General features: G+C 44.7%; 2 protein-coding genes across 2 annotated transcripts in view; one reads left to right on the plus strand and one right to left on the minus strand.

Moving 5' to 3' along the window:
- Nucleotides 1-18,089, plus strand: part of LOC149281248 (striated muscle-specific serine/threonine-protein kinase-like) — a 34,618-nt gene extending 16,529 nt beyond the window's left edge. Inside the window, exons 19-35 of the mRNA XM_089499463.1 lie at nucleotides 237-409; nucleotides 1,203-1,229; nucleotides 1,412-1,564; nucleotides 1,677-1,719; nucleotides 2,162-2,230; nucleotides 2,357-5,484; nucleotides 6,048-6,193; nucleotides 11,075-11,191; nucleotides 11,779-11,946; nucleotides 12,127-12,249; nucleotides 13,135-13,296; nucleotides 14,056-15,136; nucleotides 15,452-15,691; nucleotides 16,020-16,243; nucleotides 16,442-16,517; nucleotides 17,114-17,263; nucleotides 17,876-18,089. Of these exons, the coding sequence (XP_089355589.1) occupies nucleotides 237-409; nucleotides 1,203-1,229; nucleotides 1,412-1,564; nucleotides 1,677-1,719; nucleotides 2,162-2,230; nucleotides 2,357-5,484; nucleotides 6,048-6,193; nucleotides 11,075-11,191; nucleotides 11,779-11,946; nucleotides 12,127-12,249; nucleotides 13,135-13,296; nucleotides 14,056-15,136; nucleotides 15,452-15,691; nucleotides 16,020-16,243; nucleotides 16,442-16,517; nucleotides 17,114-17,263; nucleotides 17,876-18,089 (6,294 nt within the window). The remainder of the gene's footprint in view (nucleotides 1-236; nucleotides 410-1,202; nucleotides 1,230-1,411; nucleotides 1,565-1,676; nucleotides 1,720-2,161; nucleotides 2,231-2,356; nucleotides 5,485-6,047; nucleotides 6,194-11,074; nucleotides 11,192-11,778; nucleotides 11,947-12,126; nucleotides 12,250-13,134; nucleotides 13,297-14,055; nucleotides 15,137-15,451; nucleotides 15,692-16,019; nucleotides 16,244-16,441; nucleotides 16,518-17,113; nucleotides 17,264-17,875) is intronic.
- Nucleotides 6,717-8,335, minus strand: LOC149281249 (tubulin alpha-1D chain-like). Its single transcript, XM_089499498.1, has 3 exons — nucleotides 8,215-8,335; nucleotides 7,869-8,017; nucleotides 6,717-7,700 (listed from the first exon to the last, which is right to left on the minus strand). The coding sequence occupies exons 1-3, from the start codon at nucleotides 8,333-8,335 to the stop codon at nucleotides 6,717-6,719; spliced, it is 1,254 nt and encodes a 417-aa protein (XP_089355624.1).

Below are 18,089 nucleotides of genomic sequence, written 5' to 3' on the forward strand. Positions count from 1 at the left end.
TTAGATACTTGGAATCAGTATTGTATTATCAGTGTTTGGTTTTGAGTTATTATATTTTGATATTATACCAATAAGCCGATGCCAAAAACTGGAAATTTTTATTCTTCTGCATATAAGAAAAAAATTAAAAAAAAAATAAAATAATGTAAAATAATATCTTTTCTTCGTAAATCACGTTGGTTTTGTGTAAATGGTGTCGGGATTTAGCCAATAATAACACGTCTGTCTCTCTGCAGCCGGAGAACATTCTGATGGCCGACTCAAGCAGCGATCAGATCCGAATCTGCGACTTTGGGAATGCCCAAGAGATCGTTTCAGGGGAAAGTCAGTACTGCAAATACGGGACGCCCGAATTCGTGGCCCCGGAGATTGTGAACCAGATGCCCGTCTCGCCCGTCACAGACATATGGTATTGGATGGGCCCTGATTTAAATGGGAAACCAGGGCCGGCCCAAGGCAAAATGCCGCCTGGGGCGAATTTTAAAATGCTGCCCCCCCCTTATCTACCCTTCCTCTCCCTCCGTCCCTGCCGCCCCCCCCTTATCTACCTTTCCTCTCCCTCCGTCCCTGCCGCCCCCCCCCTTCTTGTACTTACCTTTCAGCAGTCCTGCGGCGAGTCTCCCTGTTCGGTCTCGGTGCCGGCTATGAGGATATCTTCCGGCACTCAGCATTACAAGCCAGCACCGAGACCGAACAGGGAGACTCGCCGCAGAGGAGAGAGAGAGGGGCGCCGAGCGGTACTGACAGCGGCGCCCCTTTCTCTCTCTTTCGCTTTAAAAAAAAAAAAAAAAAGGGCTTGGGGCGGCGAAGTGCCGCCCCTTCAAGAGTGCCGCCTGGAGCGGTTGCCCCACTCGGCTCCATTGTCGGGCCGGCCCTGTGGGAAACGCTAGTATACACTACAAATTCACATATGGAGCAGCTCCGAGCGCGGATGTACATTGTGAATCTGAGGGCTATATGGTTACATTGTTTCTGTAAATTCCTAATATTAAGCAGAAGCACTTTATACATGTAGTGAGCAGCCGGTTACAATAATATCTTACAGCATCTGTCGGACATATTGATTCAGCTGGGGATTTATAGACCACGTCTGAAAATTAAAATTTAATTCGAGGAAACAACTAAAATCTGTTGGGTTTTTTCATAATTAAAGAAACTAATTTGATGCCTTTATTTTTATGTTAATATTACTTTTTTTACAGGCCTGTTGGGGTCCTGGCCTATTTAAGGTGAGTCATTTTTATTTTTATTTTATATAATTTGTGCCGCATCATCTCTATGAATAAATGACGTTTATTGTCTGAGAAGGTCCCCCAAACAGTAAAGTAATAGATAACGCTGTATATGGAGGTTGGCTGTGTGTAATTGGAGTTGTCCACAAATCGATGATGATGATGTTTACCTCCCAAAGCCTTACAGGAGTGTCCCCCTTTGTGGGTGAGAATGATTATACCACGCTGATGAATATCCGTGGCTACACGGTGGCCATTGAGGAAAAGATGTTTGCAGGTCTGACCAGAGAGGCCAGAGGATTTCTAATAAAAGTCCTGGGCAACGAGAAACTGTAAGTGTGAAGCCTGCAGAATATTGTAATAGGCTAAGACCAAGGTGTCACCAACACATGGTTATTCGTTCATTTGGTTATGATATTAAATCGACTGCCTCTCTTTCCACAGGAGACTCAATGCTGAAGAAAGCTTGGAGCACCCCTGGTTCAAAGTAAGTCTGACTTAATCTCTAAGTGCAGCCCCGTTTATATAAACTTATTGGACAATAGATAAGTCATTGGGTTTTTCGCAGACAGAGCTCGATACATTACCGTGAAACTTTTGTGGCAGGCAGGTACATTAACCTTTCAGGTGTATGTTGTGCTAGGAAACAAAATACAATAATATCCAAGAAGAAAATTTTTTTTGGGCTCCTCAAACACTTGGGGACCCGAGCAAATGCATTATTCTCTCTGTATAACATGTTATGTTACCCATCATGGTTTCTGTCAACTTTTTACTTGTAAGAGCAGAACTAATTAATTTAAATAATAAAAAATATAAAATGAATATTTATTTGACGCACAAAACAGAGTAGCAGATGGACAGTAATGTTTATAAAATATATTATTGTTTTCTTTCTTTTTTTTTTTTTACTAACCAATTTTTTTCAGACTTTAGCAAAAGGCAAATGTATCAGCACAGACCCCTTGAAACTTTTCCAGTCTCGTCGTAAGTGGCAGGTACGTCTGTGTGGTGTTATTCACTTATATCTCAATTAATTTCAAGTAATCTATTAGTCTCTACAATGACGTCAGAGCCAATGACGTGGTATGACTTGGTAATAGATTTTGTTCTTCTTTTCTTAGCGGTCACTCATCAGTTACAAATCCAATATGGTGATGAGGTCTATCCCAGAGCTTCTCCAGGATAAAACCAGCCACTTGTCCATTGCAGTGCCCAGGAATCCAAAGGAGTCATCTGGACTGTCATCATCTTCAGATTCTGATGATCTCGAAGAGCTTCCCTTTGTCCCAATGCCCCTTCAGGTCCAGTTCTCTGGCTCTCGCATGTCCCTTAATGAAATTCCCACGGATGAGGAGCTGCCTCCTTCAGCCACAGAAGATGACAGTATCCCAGAAGACCACAATAAAGAGAAGAAGCTCTCGGATGCTGCCAATAAAATTACGGAACCTGAAATACAGAAAAAGGAGGTTGTAGGGTTATCAGCCAAACGATCTAAAGGATCCCTTGCAAGAAAGAGGTCAAGTGAGGCTGAAAGTTCATCCTCCTCTGATGAAGAGGTCTCAGAAAGTCAAAGGAAGCAGGAGCATTCACGGAAGACTCTTAAAAAAGGGTCCAGCTTGGACTCTCCAGAATCTCCTAATGAGGAGCTTCCAGTTACACGCAGGGGTGAACTGAGGAGGGGGAGCTCTGCAGATAGTGCTCTTTTGCTCAATGTGTCCACCGAAGAAGATGAAGGGAAAGATCGAATGGACAGGGGCATGACTAAAGCAGCCTCAATGGAACTGCCGACCAGAAGTCGAAGCCCAGGAAGACTAGAAGACCGAGGACAGTTTCGCCGAAAGTTGGGGTCTGCTGATGAAGAATATGCACAGCGACTTGAGATGATGCGGCAAAGATTGTTAAGAGGTGGCGCTGTGGATAATAAACTAAGTGGTCTTAGAGGTCCTTTAATAGAAACACTATCAACTGATAAAAAGAGAGCAGAGCAGCTGTCAATGCGCCACCAAAAATCTGAGAAGACACCTCCTTCACCAACCCCTGTTCCTTCAATCAAACTGACCAGAGCTGCATCCAGTGAAGCTGCTCCAGGACGAGAGACAACAGAAGAAAGAGTCTTAAGAAAGACCAGCTCGTTCTCGCATGGAGACACAGAGCCACTTGTCCTGCATCGGAGGTCTGGTGCGCCACTGGAAATCCCTGTTGCTCAAGCAGAGGCACAACGTCTAAAGGAATCGCCTTCTCTCTCTGCCTTGACTGATCAGTCGCGGTTTGAATCCCGTCCTGAAACGCCTCAAAGAACGCCTCCCAAGTCATTGACACCTGACCCAAGTCAAGCAGATACAGAATCTCCGGACTCAGAAACCCGGAATGGCCAAGAAAATGCAATGGTTACTGCTCCATCGCCTCAGCGCGAGTCCGAAAAAGAAACGCGTCCGGTGAAAGATATGGGGAGCAAGTTTTTGGATATAGTTGTAGAGGATGGGGTGCCTAAGAAGTATATACCAGGAATTGAGTCCGGAAGGGCACCTGAAAAGCCACCTCGGTTTGACACGACTTTGACCACAGCAGTTGATTCGCCTGTAAAGGAAATAACACCCAAACAACATTCGACTTTATCAACTAAGGGTGTTCCATCAGTGTCGGGGAAAGAAACTTTACCCCCTCCAAAGTCAGCTAAAGATCTCCCATTATCAGAAGTGACACAACATTCACTGAAATCAATACAATCTAGAGTAAAAACACCAGAGAAAGAGTCAACTGCTCAAGCTCAGAATAAGGAGTCAATGCAACCACAAGCTATTGGTGCACAACCTCCATCGGGGCAAATAAAACAGCAGATGCCAAGATCAGTCCAAGCAAAAGAGCCGTCACCAGTATCGATGAAAGTAAAAGAGCCGTCACCAGTATCGATGAAAGTAAAAGAGCCGTCACCAGCATCAATGAAAATAAAAGAGCCGTCACCAGCATCAATGACGGTAAAAGAGCCCTCACCAGCAGCGCAAGTAAAAGAGACATCCCCAGTATCAGTCAAAATAAAAGAGCCTGCACCAGTGACGGTGCAAGTAAAAGAGACCTCCCCTGTTCCTGTTTCCATCTCTTCCTCTTTGCCTGTTAAGGTTACAGCATCTTCAACAAAGCCAACAAAAACTTCATCACCAAAACTTAAGCCGTCAAGAGACCCTCCATCAGTCCCTTCGGTCCAGCCAGGTGTCATTAAGACAGACAAAACGTCGCCCTATGCCGAGATGATACAAAATCTTCAGGTGCCAACATCAGAGGAAGGTACGGAGAAAACTGAAAAGCCACAAAAAAGTTCAAAAAGCATCCCACCGGTTCAACCGAACCTTACAGAAATACCATTAAACCAAGAAACACAAAGACTTAACCCAACCCCAAATACCAATGTGGCTCCAACAGTGACCAAAAATGATGAGGTGGCCAAACTAGCTGCCAGCACAGAGAATGTCCCATTGATCAGCAATATAGATTCTGAAGAAGTCTTTGAGGCCAAATTTAAAAGAAACCGTGAGTCAAGTCTAACGAGAGGTTTGAAGATTCTCACCAGGTCTTGGTCTGAAGAGAAGAATTTAGCAGCTGCACATGTATCTCAGGAAGAGGAAATGTATCGACCTAGTCCAGTGGGTGTTCCTCTGGAATTTCTCGTTCCAGAAGCTCTTGGGTTACAAGAAAGATCGAAATCTGTTCAGGATTTACCAGCATCGTCTAGGGACCCAAGCTTTATGAGAAGGCTTTCACTGCGCTTCAAGAAGACTCCATCAACTGAGCGGAAGCAGAAACCCGCAGATGAGGGGGAAAGTGGTGGCAGACGTCTTTCTTGGTCTTTAGGGCGTGGAAGCTCTAAAGAGAAGAAGGACAATGAGAGCTTAAAGTCAGAAACAGGGTCAATTGAAGCTATCACAGAGCCGTTTACCAAGGAGAAGAAGAAAGCTAGCGAGTCACCTGTGTTGGCAATGAGGAAAAAGATTGGCAGCACCATGGACCGCATCTCCATGAAGTTGAGGAGTCAGTCGGAGGAGAGAAGAGAAACAGACAGAACAGAAAGGAAGGAGGAGAGACCAGAGAAGCGGACACCTCTGATGTCCTTGCTAAGGAGGTCCACCTCAGAAGGGGAGAACTTACGACAGATAGGGATACCACAAAACCAGCTTGCATCTCAAACTGGAACAGCACCCTCTACAGAGTCACTCCAGTCTGAATTAAGCATCCAATCAGAAATAGTTAAAGGTGAGTTGATAATCCTTTAAAAACGATTGGATAAAAAATCTATGTATTATTAATAACAGGCTTATGAGTCTGGAACCGTGGGGTTAGGTAATATAACATGTCACTGAATCAGACACATTAATGAGCTTCTTCTGGTAGTGGTGGGTGCAGTCCCTCAGAAGGGGAGAACTTACGACAGATAGGGATACCACAAAACCAGCTTGCATCTCAAACTGGAACAGCACCCTCTACAGAGTCACTCCAGTCTGAATTAAGCATCCAATCAGAAATAGTTAAAGGTGAGTTGATAATCCTTTAAAAACGATTGGATAAAAAATCTATGTATTATTAATAACAGGCTTATGAGTCTGGAACCGTGGGGTTAGGTAATATAACATGTCACTGAATCAGACACATTAATGAGCTTCTTCTGGTAGTGGTGGGTGCAGTCCCTCCCTTAGTAGTTATTGAATACTTACCTGTCTGTTACCTGTCTTTACTCTGGTACATAGTCCACGGTGGACGGCAAACCCTTGTTGTACATAATAACTAAGAAGGTACTAAACAGCGAACAATCATTCCCTTCATTACAGATGAAAGAAAGTCAAGGTGGGACCGTTGGGGTCTGTCCCGTAACAAGAAGGAGAAGATGGCCTCACAGCCAAATATCCCAGCCAGTCTGATGCGAGAGGACGGCAGTATCGTCGGCAGACAGTACATTCGCAATGAATCAGGTGAGAGATTCCGTTTATTACAGCAGATACCATCCAGTGATTTTGGTTCTGTGTTGTATTCTATATCTATCAGAACACAGAATCATCACACATCCGCTAAATATTGAACCAAAAAATTCTATAAATACCGTTTTCAAACATCTGTATCAGATAATAGTATTGTTCGATTTTTTTAATTGTTAGAGACGCTGGGAATTGCCTACATGGTGGGTTAATAGTTTAGAAAGCAGGGGGTAGTTTCATTAACTGCCTCTTGTGTGTATCGCAGTACCTGATCTTCTATATACTTTTGATTATCTGCTGCAACAGGTGAAAAAAGGGGGGCTATATATACATGTTTTTGGTTGTTGGGTCGCTGAACAAAATCTTGAGTAACGATAACCCCAACACACCGAATGTCTAGCCTATTTTTAACCCGATAATCCCGATAATGATAAAAAAAAAGTAGGAAACAAAGTACTTAAAATGATAATTTATTTGTACAGAAAATAAACAGAAAGTTAAAGGGAATTTTGACAATTCCCTAATACTCTTCTCCCTCCTCCCCCTCTTCCCCGCCATCCACACTGTCAGTGCCAACCTCTTCGTAATCCTTCTCCAGGGCGGCCATGTCCTCTCGGGCCTCGGAGAACTCTCCCTCCTCCATTCCTTCTCCCACATACCAGTGCACAAAGGCACGCTTGGCGTACATCAGGTCAAACTTGTGGTCCAGGCGAGCCCAGGCCTCGGCGATGGCCGTGGTGTTACTCAACATGCACACGGCTCTCTGTACCTTGGCCAGATCTCCACCTGGGACCACGGTGGGCGGCTGGTAGTTAATACCAACCTTGAAACCTGTTGGGCACCAGTCCACAAACTGAATGGTGCGCTTGGTCTTGATGGTGGCAATAGCAGCATTAACATCTTTGGGCACCACATCCCCTCGGTACAGGAGGCAGCAGGCCATGTATTTACCGTGCCGGGGGTCACACTTCACCATCTGGTTGGCCGGCTCAAAGCAAGCATTGGTTATCTCGGAAACAGATAGCTGCTCGTGGTAAGCCTTCTCTGCAGAGATAACGGGGGCGTAAGTGGCCAGGGGGAAGTGGATACGGGGATAGGGCACCAGGTTGGTCTGGAACTCTGTCAAGTCCACATTCAGAGCCCCATCAAATCTGAGTGAGGCCGTGATCGAGGACACAATCTGGCCAATCAGACGGTTCAGGTTAGTATAGGTCGGACGCTCGATATCCAGGTTCCTGCGGCAGATGTCATAAATGGCTTCATTATCCACCATGAAGGCGCAGTCTGAGTGCTCCAGGGTGGTGTGGGTCGTGAGGATGGCGTTGTATGGTTCAACCACAGCCGTGGAGATCTGAGGAGCCGGGTAAATAGCGAATTCCAACTTGGACTTCTTGCCGTAGTCGACAGACAGACGTTCCATCAGCAGAGAGGTGAAGCCTGAGCCGGTGCCTCCTCCAAAGCTGTGGAAGATGAGGAAGCCCTGGAGACCGGTGCACTGATCGGCCTGCGGGATAAAACACACAACGTCAGACCCGCCAGAAAACCCATTCCTATTCCACTCTACATTCTGAAGGAACTTTGCTACTTTGTATCCTTCCGATCCCTCATAAGATTCAAATAATCAGAGAGGGAGTAACTGTTGAGTTATTGAGAAGATCCAAACGGAACTCACCAGCTTGCGGATTCTGTCCAGCACCAGGTCGATGATCTCCTTGCCGATGGTGTAGTGACCGCGGGCGTAGTTATTGGCGGCATCTTCCTTGCCGGTGATGAGTTGTTCAGGGTGGAAAAGCTGTCTGTAGGTTCCCGTCCGCACCTCATCTGTACAGTAAAAGTTACAGCGGTTAAGCCTCTCGCCAAACGGTGTTTAGAAGATCTTCAAACCCAAAACTAACGGGAGATTTGGTTCTGGTGGAGCTCAGTGTAGACCCGGCTTCATCTCACCACCTTTCCCCTCCATATTCCCCCCAAAAATATTTAACACCAACCAATCACAAGCCACAGAACCTCATACTCACCAATCACAGTGGGCTCCAGATCCACAAACACAGCTCGGGGAACGTGTTTTCCCGCCCCGGTCTCGCTGAAGAAGGTGTTGAAGGAATCGTCTCCCCCGCCGATGGTTTTATCGCTGGGCATCTGTCCATCAGGCTGGATCCCGTGCTCCAGACAGTACAACTCCCAGCATGCATTGCCAATCTGGACTCCGGCCTGCCCGACGTGAACTGAGATACATTCCCTCTGTGGGGCAAATAATGAGAGAGGAGTGTGAGACGGGGTATAACGCGGAGGAGGGAATAAAATCAAATAGTAACCGGGAAAGGAACGGAACTAAAGAGACTGAACCAGGAACGAGAACCCAAACCGGGGAAACAGGCTGCCATCTGGCTGAGATTGGAATGATAAATCCCACAATGCTCAGCCAGCGTAAGTAAAGAAAAGGTGACTCCAGAGGAGCCCCCTGATGAAAGGTCTATAAACCTGGGGTGGAAAGCGGGATGGGGCTGGGGGAGGGGCAGTTATCAGATGAGAAATACCCCAGAGGGAGAGAGAGAGAGGTAAAGCCTGACAGTGTGCTTGGGGTACAGACCTTATACACAGCACAGTACAGACTGACAGTGTACTCAAGGTACACCCAGACTAGATAGGATAGTAGATGCCATAGTATGCATAGGGTACAGACACAATAGATAGGACAGCACAGACAGTGTACTCAGGGTACAGACAAAATAAGCAGCACAGGTTAGCATTGTGTTCAAGGGACATACAGAATAGATAGGGCTGTAATGCCTGACAGTGTACTCAGCGGTACAGACAGAATAGAAAGGACAGTACAGCCTATAGTATGCTCCGGGTAGAGGCAGGCAGTGCAGGCTGACAGTGTGCTCGGGGTAAACGCTTACCATGTTGCTGGCTGATGTCTCCTGGTCCCGGTGAGCGATGTACTCGGATTCTGGAGGTCTTCTGCCGGTGCTGTGTCTGCTGCCCGTTTATATGGCAGTTACAGGAGCGCTCTTAGTAACGGGGAGGGCGCTTAGTAACGGAGAGGGTGCTTAGCAACGGAAGGGGGGTCCTTAGTAACGGCGGGGGGAGCAGCCAACGCCTCCCTGTCTCCAGGACACAGAATCTCCCGGGGTATTTGGGTCAACAAAACCCGGCTGGGGAGGGGCAGCTCGGGGGCAAAGCGCTCAATGGGACCCCCTGGGCAGAGGGGCAGAATCACAACACGGGCAATAGAATAGAGGAGGGGGGGGCGGAGAACTGGGGGGAAAATAGCAAAACAGGAGGGAAGTAAAGAGAGGGAGATGTGGAGGGAACTTCAGGAGAAGAGTAATGAGAAAATACCTAATATTCATAGAAAATCATTATATTAGCATCCAATATTTTTATTGAAGAGCCCCAAATATATACGAGCATAAAAATATTATATATAATGGAATAGACAGAGCCCTGATTACTCATTAACGCCAGCTCCTCCGCCACGCTAGGGGTAAATGAATTACTAAACAGAGACAAAAAATGTTATCCAGACCGTAAGCCGTAAATATAAAAACTACGGTATTTATCCACAAAATCTATAAAAAAAATCTGCTTTTCCCGTTTACACGTTTTTTTTAGTGAAGGAATCTCAGAGAGTTTGGGTTCTGCTAAAGAATTATTTATATATATATATCATATAAGTAACAAGCGATTAAATAATAATTCAGAGCAAATAAATATTATATAGGTGCCTCGTTAACCCTTTCATCAGCCAGCTGGAAAAACAAGTCATTTGTTTGCAAAGGGTTAAAGTGTGCAGGTGGCAGCGACCCTCGCCTTGGAGAGCCCTAAAAACCCCAAGAACAGAAGATTTGCTCGATGAAACGCCAGCCTCGTGAAAAACAGAATTAAAACATTTCTTCACTTTTAGGTTCTGTGCATTTTTTTAAAGGACATTTCTGGCTGTAACGTAATTACAAAACGGGTTTCTAACGATTAATTAGCCTTTTAAACTTAAACTTGGATCAGCGAACGCAACGTGCCATTGGAGCACAGGAGTGATGGGAGTGAGAAAGTGCTATTGGAACACAGGAGTGATGGGAGTGAGAAAGGGCCATTGAAACACAGGAGTGATGGGAGTGAGAAAGGGCCATTGGAACACAGGAGTGATGGGAGTGAGAAAGGGCCATTGGAACCCAGGAGTGATGGGAGTGATAAAGGGCCATTGGAACCCAGGAGTGATGGGAGTGATAAAGGGCCATTGGAACCCAGGAGTGATGGGAGTGATAAAGGGCCTCTGTAAGCCTAGGAAGAGATTTCATTAAAAATCGTCCGTTTCCAGCTACAATAGTCATTTACAACATTAACCCCGTCTGCGTTGGATTCTGATCCATTTCATGTTATTTTACACTTCTTATGTTCTAAAATACACGTGGAAAGTTTATTTGAAGGAGCAGAAATGTTAGAACAAGAAGTTATAATCTAACACTAAAGGGCCAGGTGTTTTTCAAAGTAATGTAAGGGAGTTTTACTTTACTGACAGGGTGGTAGATAAGTGGAACAGCCTCCCAGCAGAAGTGGTAGAGGGTAATACAGTGAGGGTATTAAACATGCATGGGATAGACATACGGCTCCTGAATCTAAGACGAGGCCAACGACTGATTAAGATTTGAGTCTTTACAGCAGGAGAAACGGGGGCCGAATGGGGTTTTCTATGTCTGAATTAATTTATAATTTCCATGATGCTTTTCACAAGGATCGTTATTTTTCATAATATTATAATGTTATTAATCTTCCAATAATTCTTTTATTAGTATATTTTCTGGGTGGTGATCGCGCACCGTATCCCAGACCAATGCAGTTTACGGATATTTATTCCTTTTATTCTTTTTTCCTCAGATTTCCACCCCGTGTTCCACATCAAACTGAAGGATATTGTGGTGTTGGAGGGCGAGCCGGTGTCTCTCTCCTGCCTGCCGGCCGGCAGCCCAGCACCGCGAATCCTGTGGAAGAAAGGTAATGAAAGCTTGCCGTGCAAGAACATGCGCAGCCAACATAATTTAAGATCTGTATCTGTTTCTCGGGATCTGCACTGGGGGGGCGGGGGGCAGATTCCGTGTATTATTTATACACATTACGGGCAGAATGTCAGGATTAAAGGCACCGAATCCATTAATAATACATAAACTCCCGAACATGTCGGATATTTATTACACTAACTGCAACTGGATATGTGGGATTAAAAAAACATAATTAGGATTACTGTTTAATTAAAGAAATACTTATCCTTAATATGTAATTCTTTAATTAAATACTAATACTAATTGTTAATATGTATTTAATAAAAAAAATGCATAATAAGACTTAATAAGAATGAGTATTAAATAAAAATAATAATAAGATTTAGTATTTTATTAAAGAAATACATAATAAGAATTAGCATTTAATAAAAAAAAATACACTATATTACAATTGTCTCTTTGAATATTTCCTCTAAAATGGGCATCCTGGCACCGAAAAAAAATAAAAATGTTCCTTCTTTATGTCTGTAATCGTTGGCCGCGTCACAGGCCTCCATCCTTGACCCAAAACTCTTTCTGCAGATAAAATAGTCCTAGAACCAGGGGAAAAAGTCAATATAAAGTCCTGTACGGACGGCCGGCAGATTCTCACCCTCCCGGCAGCTGGACAGAGGGAGTCGGGGTTATACGAGTGCGTGGCAGCAAATGCGTTGGGGAGCGCCATCAGTTCCTGCACCGTCTCCGTCGCAAGTACGTATTCTGTTATATATATAATAATCGTTATATATAATTATTTATAATTATCTTTAGAACCTTGAGGCCGTGGTCCTTATTTCTTTAATACAAGACGAGGCATCATTAACAGACACAGTGAAATATTACCACTATTTATTTTTATTTTATCTTATTTTTTTCTTTTATTTTCGCCAGGAATTCCTGGACCACCAGGGACCCCGGAGATCCCCCAGAAGTATAAAGACACTGTTCTGGTTCTTTGGAAGGCCCCGGACCACAGCTCTCCCTGCACCTACACGCTGGAGGCGCTGATGAACGGTGAGCCGCAGATTTCTGTATACGTCGGCGGGGTCGATCCCTAAACCCCGAGGCCGATAGCCAAGGGGGTCTAAGAGGGGGCTCTTTTCTGCCAACGACGGAATGCCTGCTTTATTGGTGGGGTTACACCAGAGCGGGCCTTTAAGTCATCCGAGTAATTAGACCTGCGTGATTAAAACTGATGAGCTAATATACATAGACAGCTTTTTTTCCTCGTTTTTCGGGACAGTTGGTTTGTATGTCTGTTTGGAAAGTTCCGGCACTTCTTGGCAGTTTGTTGGTTTCTACGTTTCTTACTTCTTAGGAATTGTGTGAATTCCTGCCCTTTCAGTGCACGTGCAGGCAGTTATTGCCCCGGGTTACCTGTTTGCTTCAGGTGTGTTTGTGGTTGCCATGACGTCCCCAAACAAACTTGAACCGCTTGCTGCCCTCGTTAAATGTTTAACACACATTTAGTTTGACAACAAGAAGGAAGTCAGCGAGTTACCGACGAATGGAATCCATACAGCTGAATAAATAATCTTATTTCCGATCAAATAAAAATCATAGAATAAAATAAATATTTATCTTCTATTCAAAAGTTTTTAACATACTATGCTTAGATGACACTATTGCTTTCTGTTATATTTTTGGGGTAACTGATCATGGAAGGGTTATTCAGCTCACATCCTTTATTAGAGGACTACAGCTCCTATCACCTTCAGCCAGCTACAATGACCGGATATGTTTTCACTTTGTATAATAACCAGATAATAAATATTAATCATCAGAGTTCAGCTTCCGGGTGGCCTCTAAATGATAATTGTTATTTAATAACCACAACGGCCACAAAGTTACCGGCATTGGGTGGTTTTTGACTCTCACCACCATGCATTGTTTCTCTAGGGAATGGAGAATGGAAAGTGATCAGCTCCAAGATCAGCGACTGCTACTTCAATGTTACGGAGCTTCCGGAGGGTTCAGTGAAGTTCCGTGTTGCCTGTGTCAATAAAGCCGGACAGGGACCCTACAGCAACGAGTCCAGAGCCATTGTCATAGAGGGAGAAAGTAAGTAGAGGGGGCAAATAATGCTTTGTGTTACTCTCCCCCCTGCCACTCCGAAAATAGGTTGCAAAAAGAAGCAATTGTATAAATTTCCTTCCCAAATACCACCCCGTGTGTCCGTAAATCAAACCGCCCCGCGTCGCAGGTCAAGGGAAAGCAGAGTTAACGCGGGAATTATTTTTTGGCGCAAACCCTTGGAACAGATGGATTCAAAACATCAAACCATAAGAAATGGATATTAAGGGTTTTGTACCAAACGATGCAGAAATGTAGCAACGTTTTTTCACATTATTGTCCTAGAGTTCTGCACCATCCCGGTCTGTACCGGATGGGATTAAAAAGCCACAATATGAAGTCGTAGTTTAGTAATAAGAAGCGCTTCTGTATTTTTAATTGAAATGCATAAGAGGCGTTTAGGTTTCTTCTTTAACATGAGACAAGAGGGTCTGCTACTAGATTGTCCCCTTTAGGATAATAATTTGAAGAATCAGTTGATTTTCTTTATTATTATGCATAGAGGAAATTCACATTGGTTACAGATGGAGTCGTAAGTTTTTGGGACTCCAAACCTCCCTTCTTAAGATAGAAAGAGACCGCAGAGGTTTCACCTTCATTTCATCTGAAGAAGATACCTCAAAGGTCCCAAAAGCTTATGCGACCCTTCATCTCATACCGTGTAGGGATGAATTGTTCTAGAAGAGGCGCCTCTAAGGAAAGTGAAGCTCTGGCTCTTTTTTATGGTCTGTTTTCTCTTCTCTTTAGATCAAAAACCTGCAGTTCCCGCACCATCGGTGGTCTCGAAGGCAAGACCAGCAGTGCCTACAGTCTCCCCTTTTGTACCAGTGGCTCCCCGTGTTACATCAGCCCCAGTAGTGTCTCATTCTACCATTTCCACTTCTAATCTGCCTCCACCTGTTGGGTCTCCTTTTGCAGCACCTTATTCTGTTACAACAACCCAAGCAACTGTACCTCCTTTACAACCTCCACCTAAAGGACCTCCGCCACCGACCCCACCACGAAGACACAGAGGTTTCATATCCACCCCTCCGACTGCCCACAGACCAACGTTTGCCAAAACTGACACAACACTCCAGGCTTTGCCGACTAGCAAAACACAGCCTCCTGAAGCTTCCGCGGCGGGGGCCGCAGGGTCCCGTATTTCTACGGTCACAGTTTCTGTGACTCCTGGACATACCGTGTCCCATTTAAGAGTTCCACCTCCTCCTCCTGCTCAACAGGTGAAACCGTCTTCAGAGCCCATTGGTAGAACAGCGCCTGTGTCCAACTTATTAGAGGCCAAGACTCCCACCGTGCAGCCGGAGTCTCAACACAAAGTTCCTCATGTGCCACAGATTGTTCCTCAAGTTAAATCACCTTCCGTTCAGCCTACCGCAAAATCTCCCGTGCCCGAAAAACCAGCTCTTCAGCCACTTAAGATGCCATCAGAACCTCGGATACCACCACCAGTGGCTCCAAAACCAACTGCTCCTATTATGTTACACATTCCCCCCTTTAAATCTGCAACCAGCCCCACACCTTTAAGCCCTACTTCGAAGTCCCCACCTTCGTTCCCATCCACTCCAACCAGCCCAGTTTACAAGCCCTCGTCTCCTACGTCCCCAGCTTACATGGTCACCTCATTTGTGTCCATGCCGCCATCTTCACCTACCAACGACACTGCTCCTCCTGAACCTACTGGGCCTACGCCACAGACTGTACCCACACGCGTCCTAGTGAAAAGTGTCACCCCTGGAGGAAGAACAACACCTTCAGGAAGAGAGAGTACCACCCTCCGGCAAGGTGTCCCCCAAAAGCCTTACACTTTCTTGGATGAAAAGGCAAGGTAGGTGGTGTCCTTCAAAGCCGTGATTGAACTTGTAGGAGCAACAGTAATATCGGAGAGGCCAGGAACAATTATCGCTATTAAATCATTGTTAATATTAGATATATTGTATAATAAAACAAACAGTACATAAAAAAATGTATTTAAGCAATTTAATTCCTTATTTTGTTAAGGTGGTCATTAGGTGCAAGTGAACAAAAGCTGTCGTAATTACCCGGAAATTGTTGGCGCCATATAAATAAAAGATAATATTTTTAAAAATAATAATAATGACATGAATGTAGCCATGGGTAACCAACACGTCACTCGTTACAGGGGTAGATTTGGAGTGATTCGGGAGTGTAAGGAGAATGCCACCGGAAAGCACTTTATGGCAAAAATCATATCGTATGAACCTGAGAACAAGCAGAACGTCCTCCAAGAGTATGAGGTTCTGAAGTGTCTTCATCACCAGAGGATCCTGAGCTTGCATGAAGCGTACATCACCCCTCGCTACCTCGTCCTGATCTCTGAGCATTGCACAGGCCGAGAGCTGCTTTACTGCCTGGTAGAGAGGTGAGATGGGATCATATTAACGTTAACATTACTGATTGATCAGACGTGTGCGGAAAACCCTGACGCGGGGAGATGGGGGCCTCTGTGTTTTACTTCTGAACCGAAGTCTGCCATATAGGGAAGGCTGCCTGGTCTCCAGGACCAGGGATGTCACGTTCGGAAGGATTATGGGAGTTGTAGTTAAGCTATAGACTCTAAATAGAATTTAAGGAAATGCAAAGTTTGTGAACATTCCAGATGTTAAGAACTTGACTCAAGATTGCGCAATGGTTTTGCCTGTCGGTGAAACATACTGACTGTTCTTGCTTGCTGCCCGTTGTCTGCGCAGGTTCCGTTATTCCGAGGATGACGTGGTGAATTACATCCTGCAGATCCTGCAAGGCTTGGAGTATCTCCACGAACAGAAGATTCTGCACCTCGACATTAAACCCGAAAACATCATGGTGTCCTATATGAACACGGTTAAAATCATTGACTTCGGAAGCGCTCAGACATTCAGCCCCTTAGTGCTGCGCCAGCTGGGGAAACGCGTGGGAACCCTGGAGTTTATGTGTAAGACCCTGAGCTGATTCATCCACATAAGTATTCAGTTTATTAAACTACATGAACTTTGTGCTTTTTGTTCTTAAATGGTAATTATTTTAGATATATATATGTATATATGTAGGCACTGCCTTAACCCATGGAGCTCAATTCAGTGGCCACCTGAGCTCATTTTCCTTTTTAATTTTGTGTGCATTCTACTAACAGCTCCTGAGATGGTGAAAGGGGAGCCCGTTGGACCCGCAGCTGATATTTGGGGTGTTGGAGTCTTAACATACATAATGTAAGTAACAACTTTTTCGAAAACAATGTATTTTCTGTCTTTGAGATCTCGTTGTGTTTACTTTGCCCCAAGAAACCCTGGATTACTGAAATGCAGAATTGTAGATTTCACTCTTGATTTTGGGATGAAAATGTAACAATTATTAAACCCATTATAGAATACAATTACCTTGGCTGCTACCTTAGTGTTAAAGCTTTGGGGAGTTGGGGATTTACCGTATTTGCTCGATTATAAGACGACCCTGATTATAAGACGACCCCCCAAAATCTGAATATTAAAGAAAGAAAAAGCCTGATTATAAGACGACCCTATAGGAAAAAAGTTTTACCAGTAAATATTACCGTAGATGAAATCTGTAGTTTTGCCTGAGCTAGTGGAGAACAGAATTTTGGGGCTGAGCCCGTCCATGTCATATGGTGCTGATATAATAAATTACCACTAGGGGGCAGGAGAGAGGGGGTTAACCGGCTACCCTAAGCATGCGCTTTCCAAATTTATGCTTCTAGATTTTCTTTTTTCTGAACGTATCCCTCTGGAGGAGGGCGATAAACCCACTCGGTGTGAAATCCCTCTCTTTTTCTCTGTTTGTTGCCCAGGCTAAGTGGACGATCTCCATTCTTCGAACTGGACCCAGTGGAAACTGAAAATAAGATCCTTTCAGGGAGATTTGATATTTTTAAACTCTACTCCAATGCATCTCAAAGCGCTTCCCTGTTCATACGCAAACTCCTGTCCATATATCCTTGGTAAGCAGCTAACTGTCTAATGGTTGCTGTTCATTATTCATGTTATTGGGAGTGACTGGGAAGATCTAGTGGCATCCCTTTAAACCTGGGAAACAAACCAGTAGAACATCTGCAATACTGTAATACAATGATATTGCAACATAATTACAATGATATTACTGTATGTTTCGATTTCCAGATGAATCTAGTACAGGGGCGTCCAACCTGCAGCCCTCCAGCTGATGCAGGACTACATCTCCCATAATGCTCTTTCAGCTAAGTGGCTGGCAGAGCAGTATGGGATATGTAGTCCTGCAGCAGCTGGAGGGCCGCAGATTGGACAGCCTTGATCTAGTATGTCCCAGAGAATGTATACACCTTCTTCTCAGTTATTGCCAAAGCATACAATATTGGGGGTTTGTTAACCCAAAATTCGAGCCTCTGTTGAGTAGAACACTCTGATGGCTCCAGTGGAATGTCTCCTGACTTGTACCACGTTAGCATCCCATTACATATTACATACTATATGTATATATATATACACATACATGTGTCTGCAGTTTATGTCCCATTGTGGTTGTACCAAATGAAATTAGATGAGCTTATGTGTGACTGTTTACTGTTTGTTCCCAGGAGCCGGCCGTCTCTTCACGAGTGTTTCTCCAACCCTTGGCTTCAAGATGCCTACTTGATGAAGCTGAGACGCCAGACCCTTACCTTCACCACCAACCGGTTAAAAGAGTTCTTGGTGGAGCAACAAAGACGACGATCAGACACCGCTACCAAGCACAAAGTCCTCCTTCGCTCCTATCACGGCTCCCAGACTCAAGCTCCGGTCACCCAGTGA

Source organism: Sceloporus occidentalis, unplaced genomic scaffold, assembly GCF_023333645.1.
Source record: "Sceloporus occidentalis isolate IW3139 unplaced genomic scaffold, rSceOcc1.0.p SCAF_136, whole genome shotgun sequence".
NCBI lineage: Eukaryota > Metazoa > Chordata > Lepidosauria > Squamata > Phrynosomatidae > Sceloporus > Sceloporus occidentalis.

What these genes read in the sequence shown, in the direction of transcription:
- LOC149281249 (XM_089499498.1), bottom strand. Translation starts at nt 8,335, where the DNA reads ATGCCCAGCGATAAAACCATCGGCGGGGGAGACGATTCCTTCAACACC. An exon ending in TCTGGAGCCCACTGTGATTG is followed by an intron (nt 8,018 to 8,214) that starts GTGAGTATGAGG and finishes TTTACTGTACAG; the next exon opens with ATGAGGTGCGGACGGGAACC. An exon ending in TGGACAGAATCCGCAAGCTG is followed by an intron (nt 7,701 to 7,868) that starts GTGAGTTCCGTT and finishes TTTATCCCGCAG; the next exon opens with GCCGATCAGTGCACCGGTCT.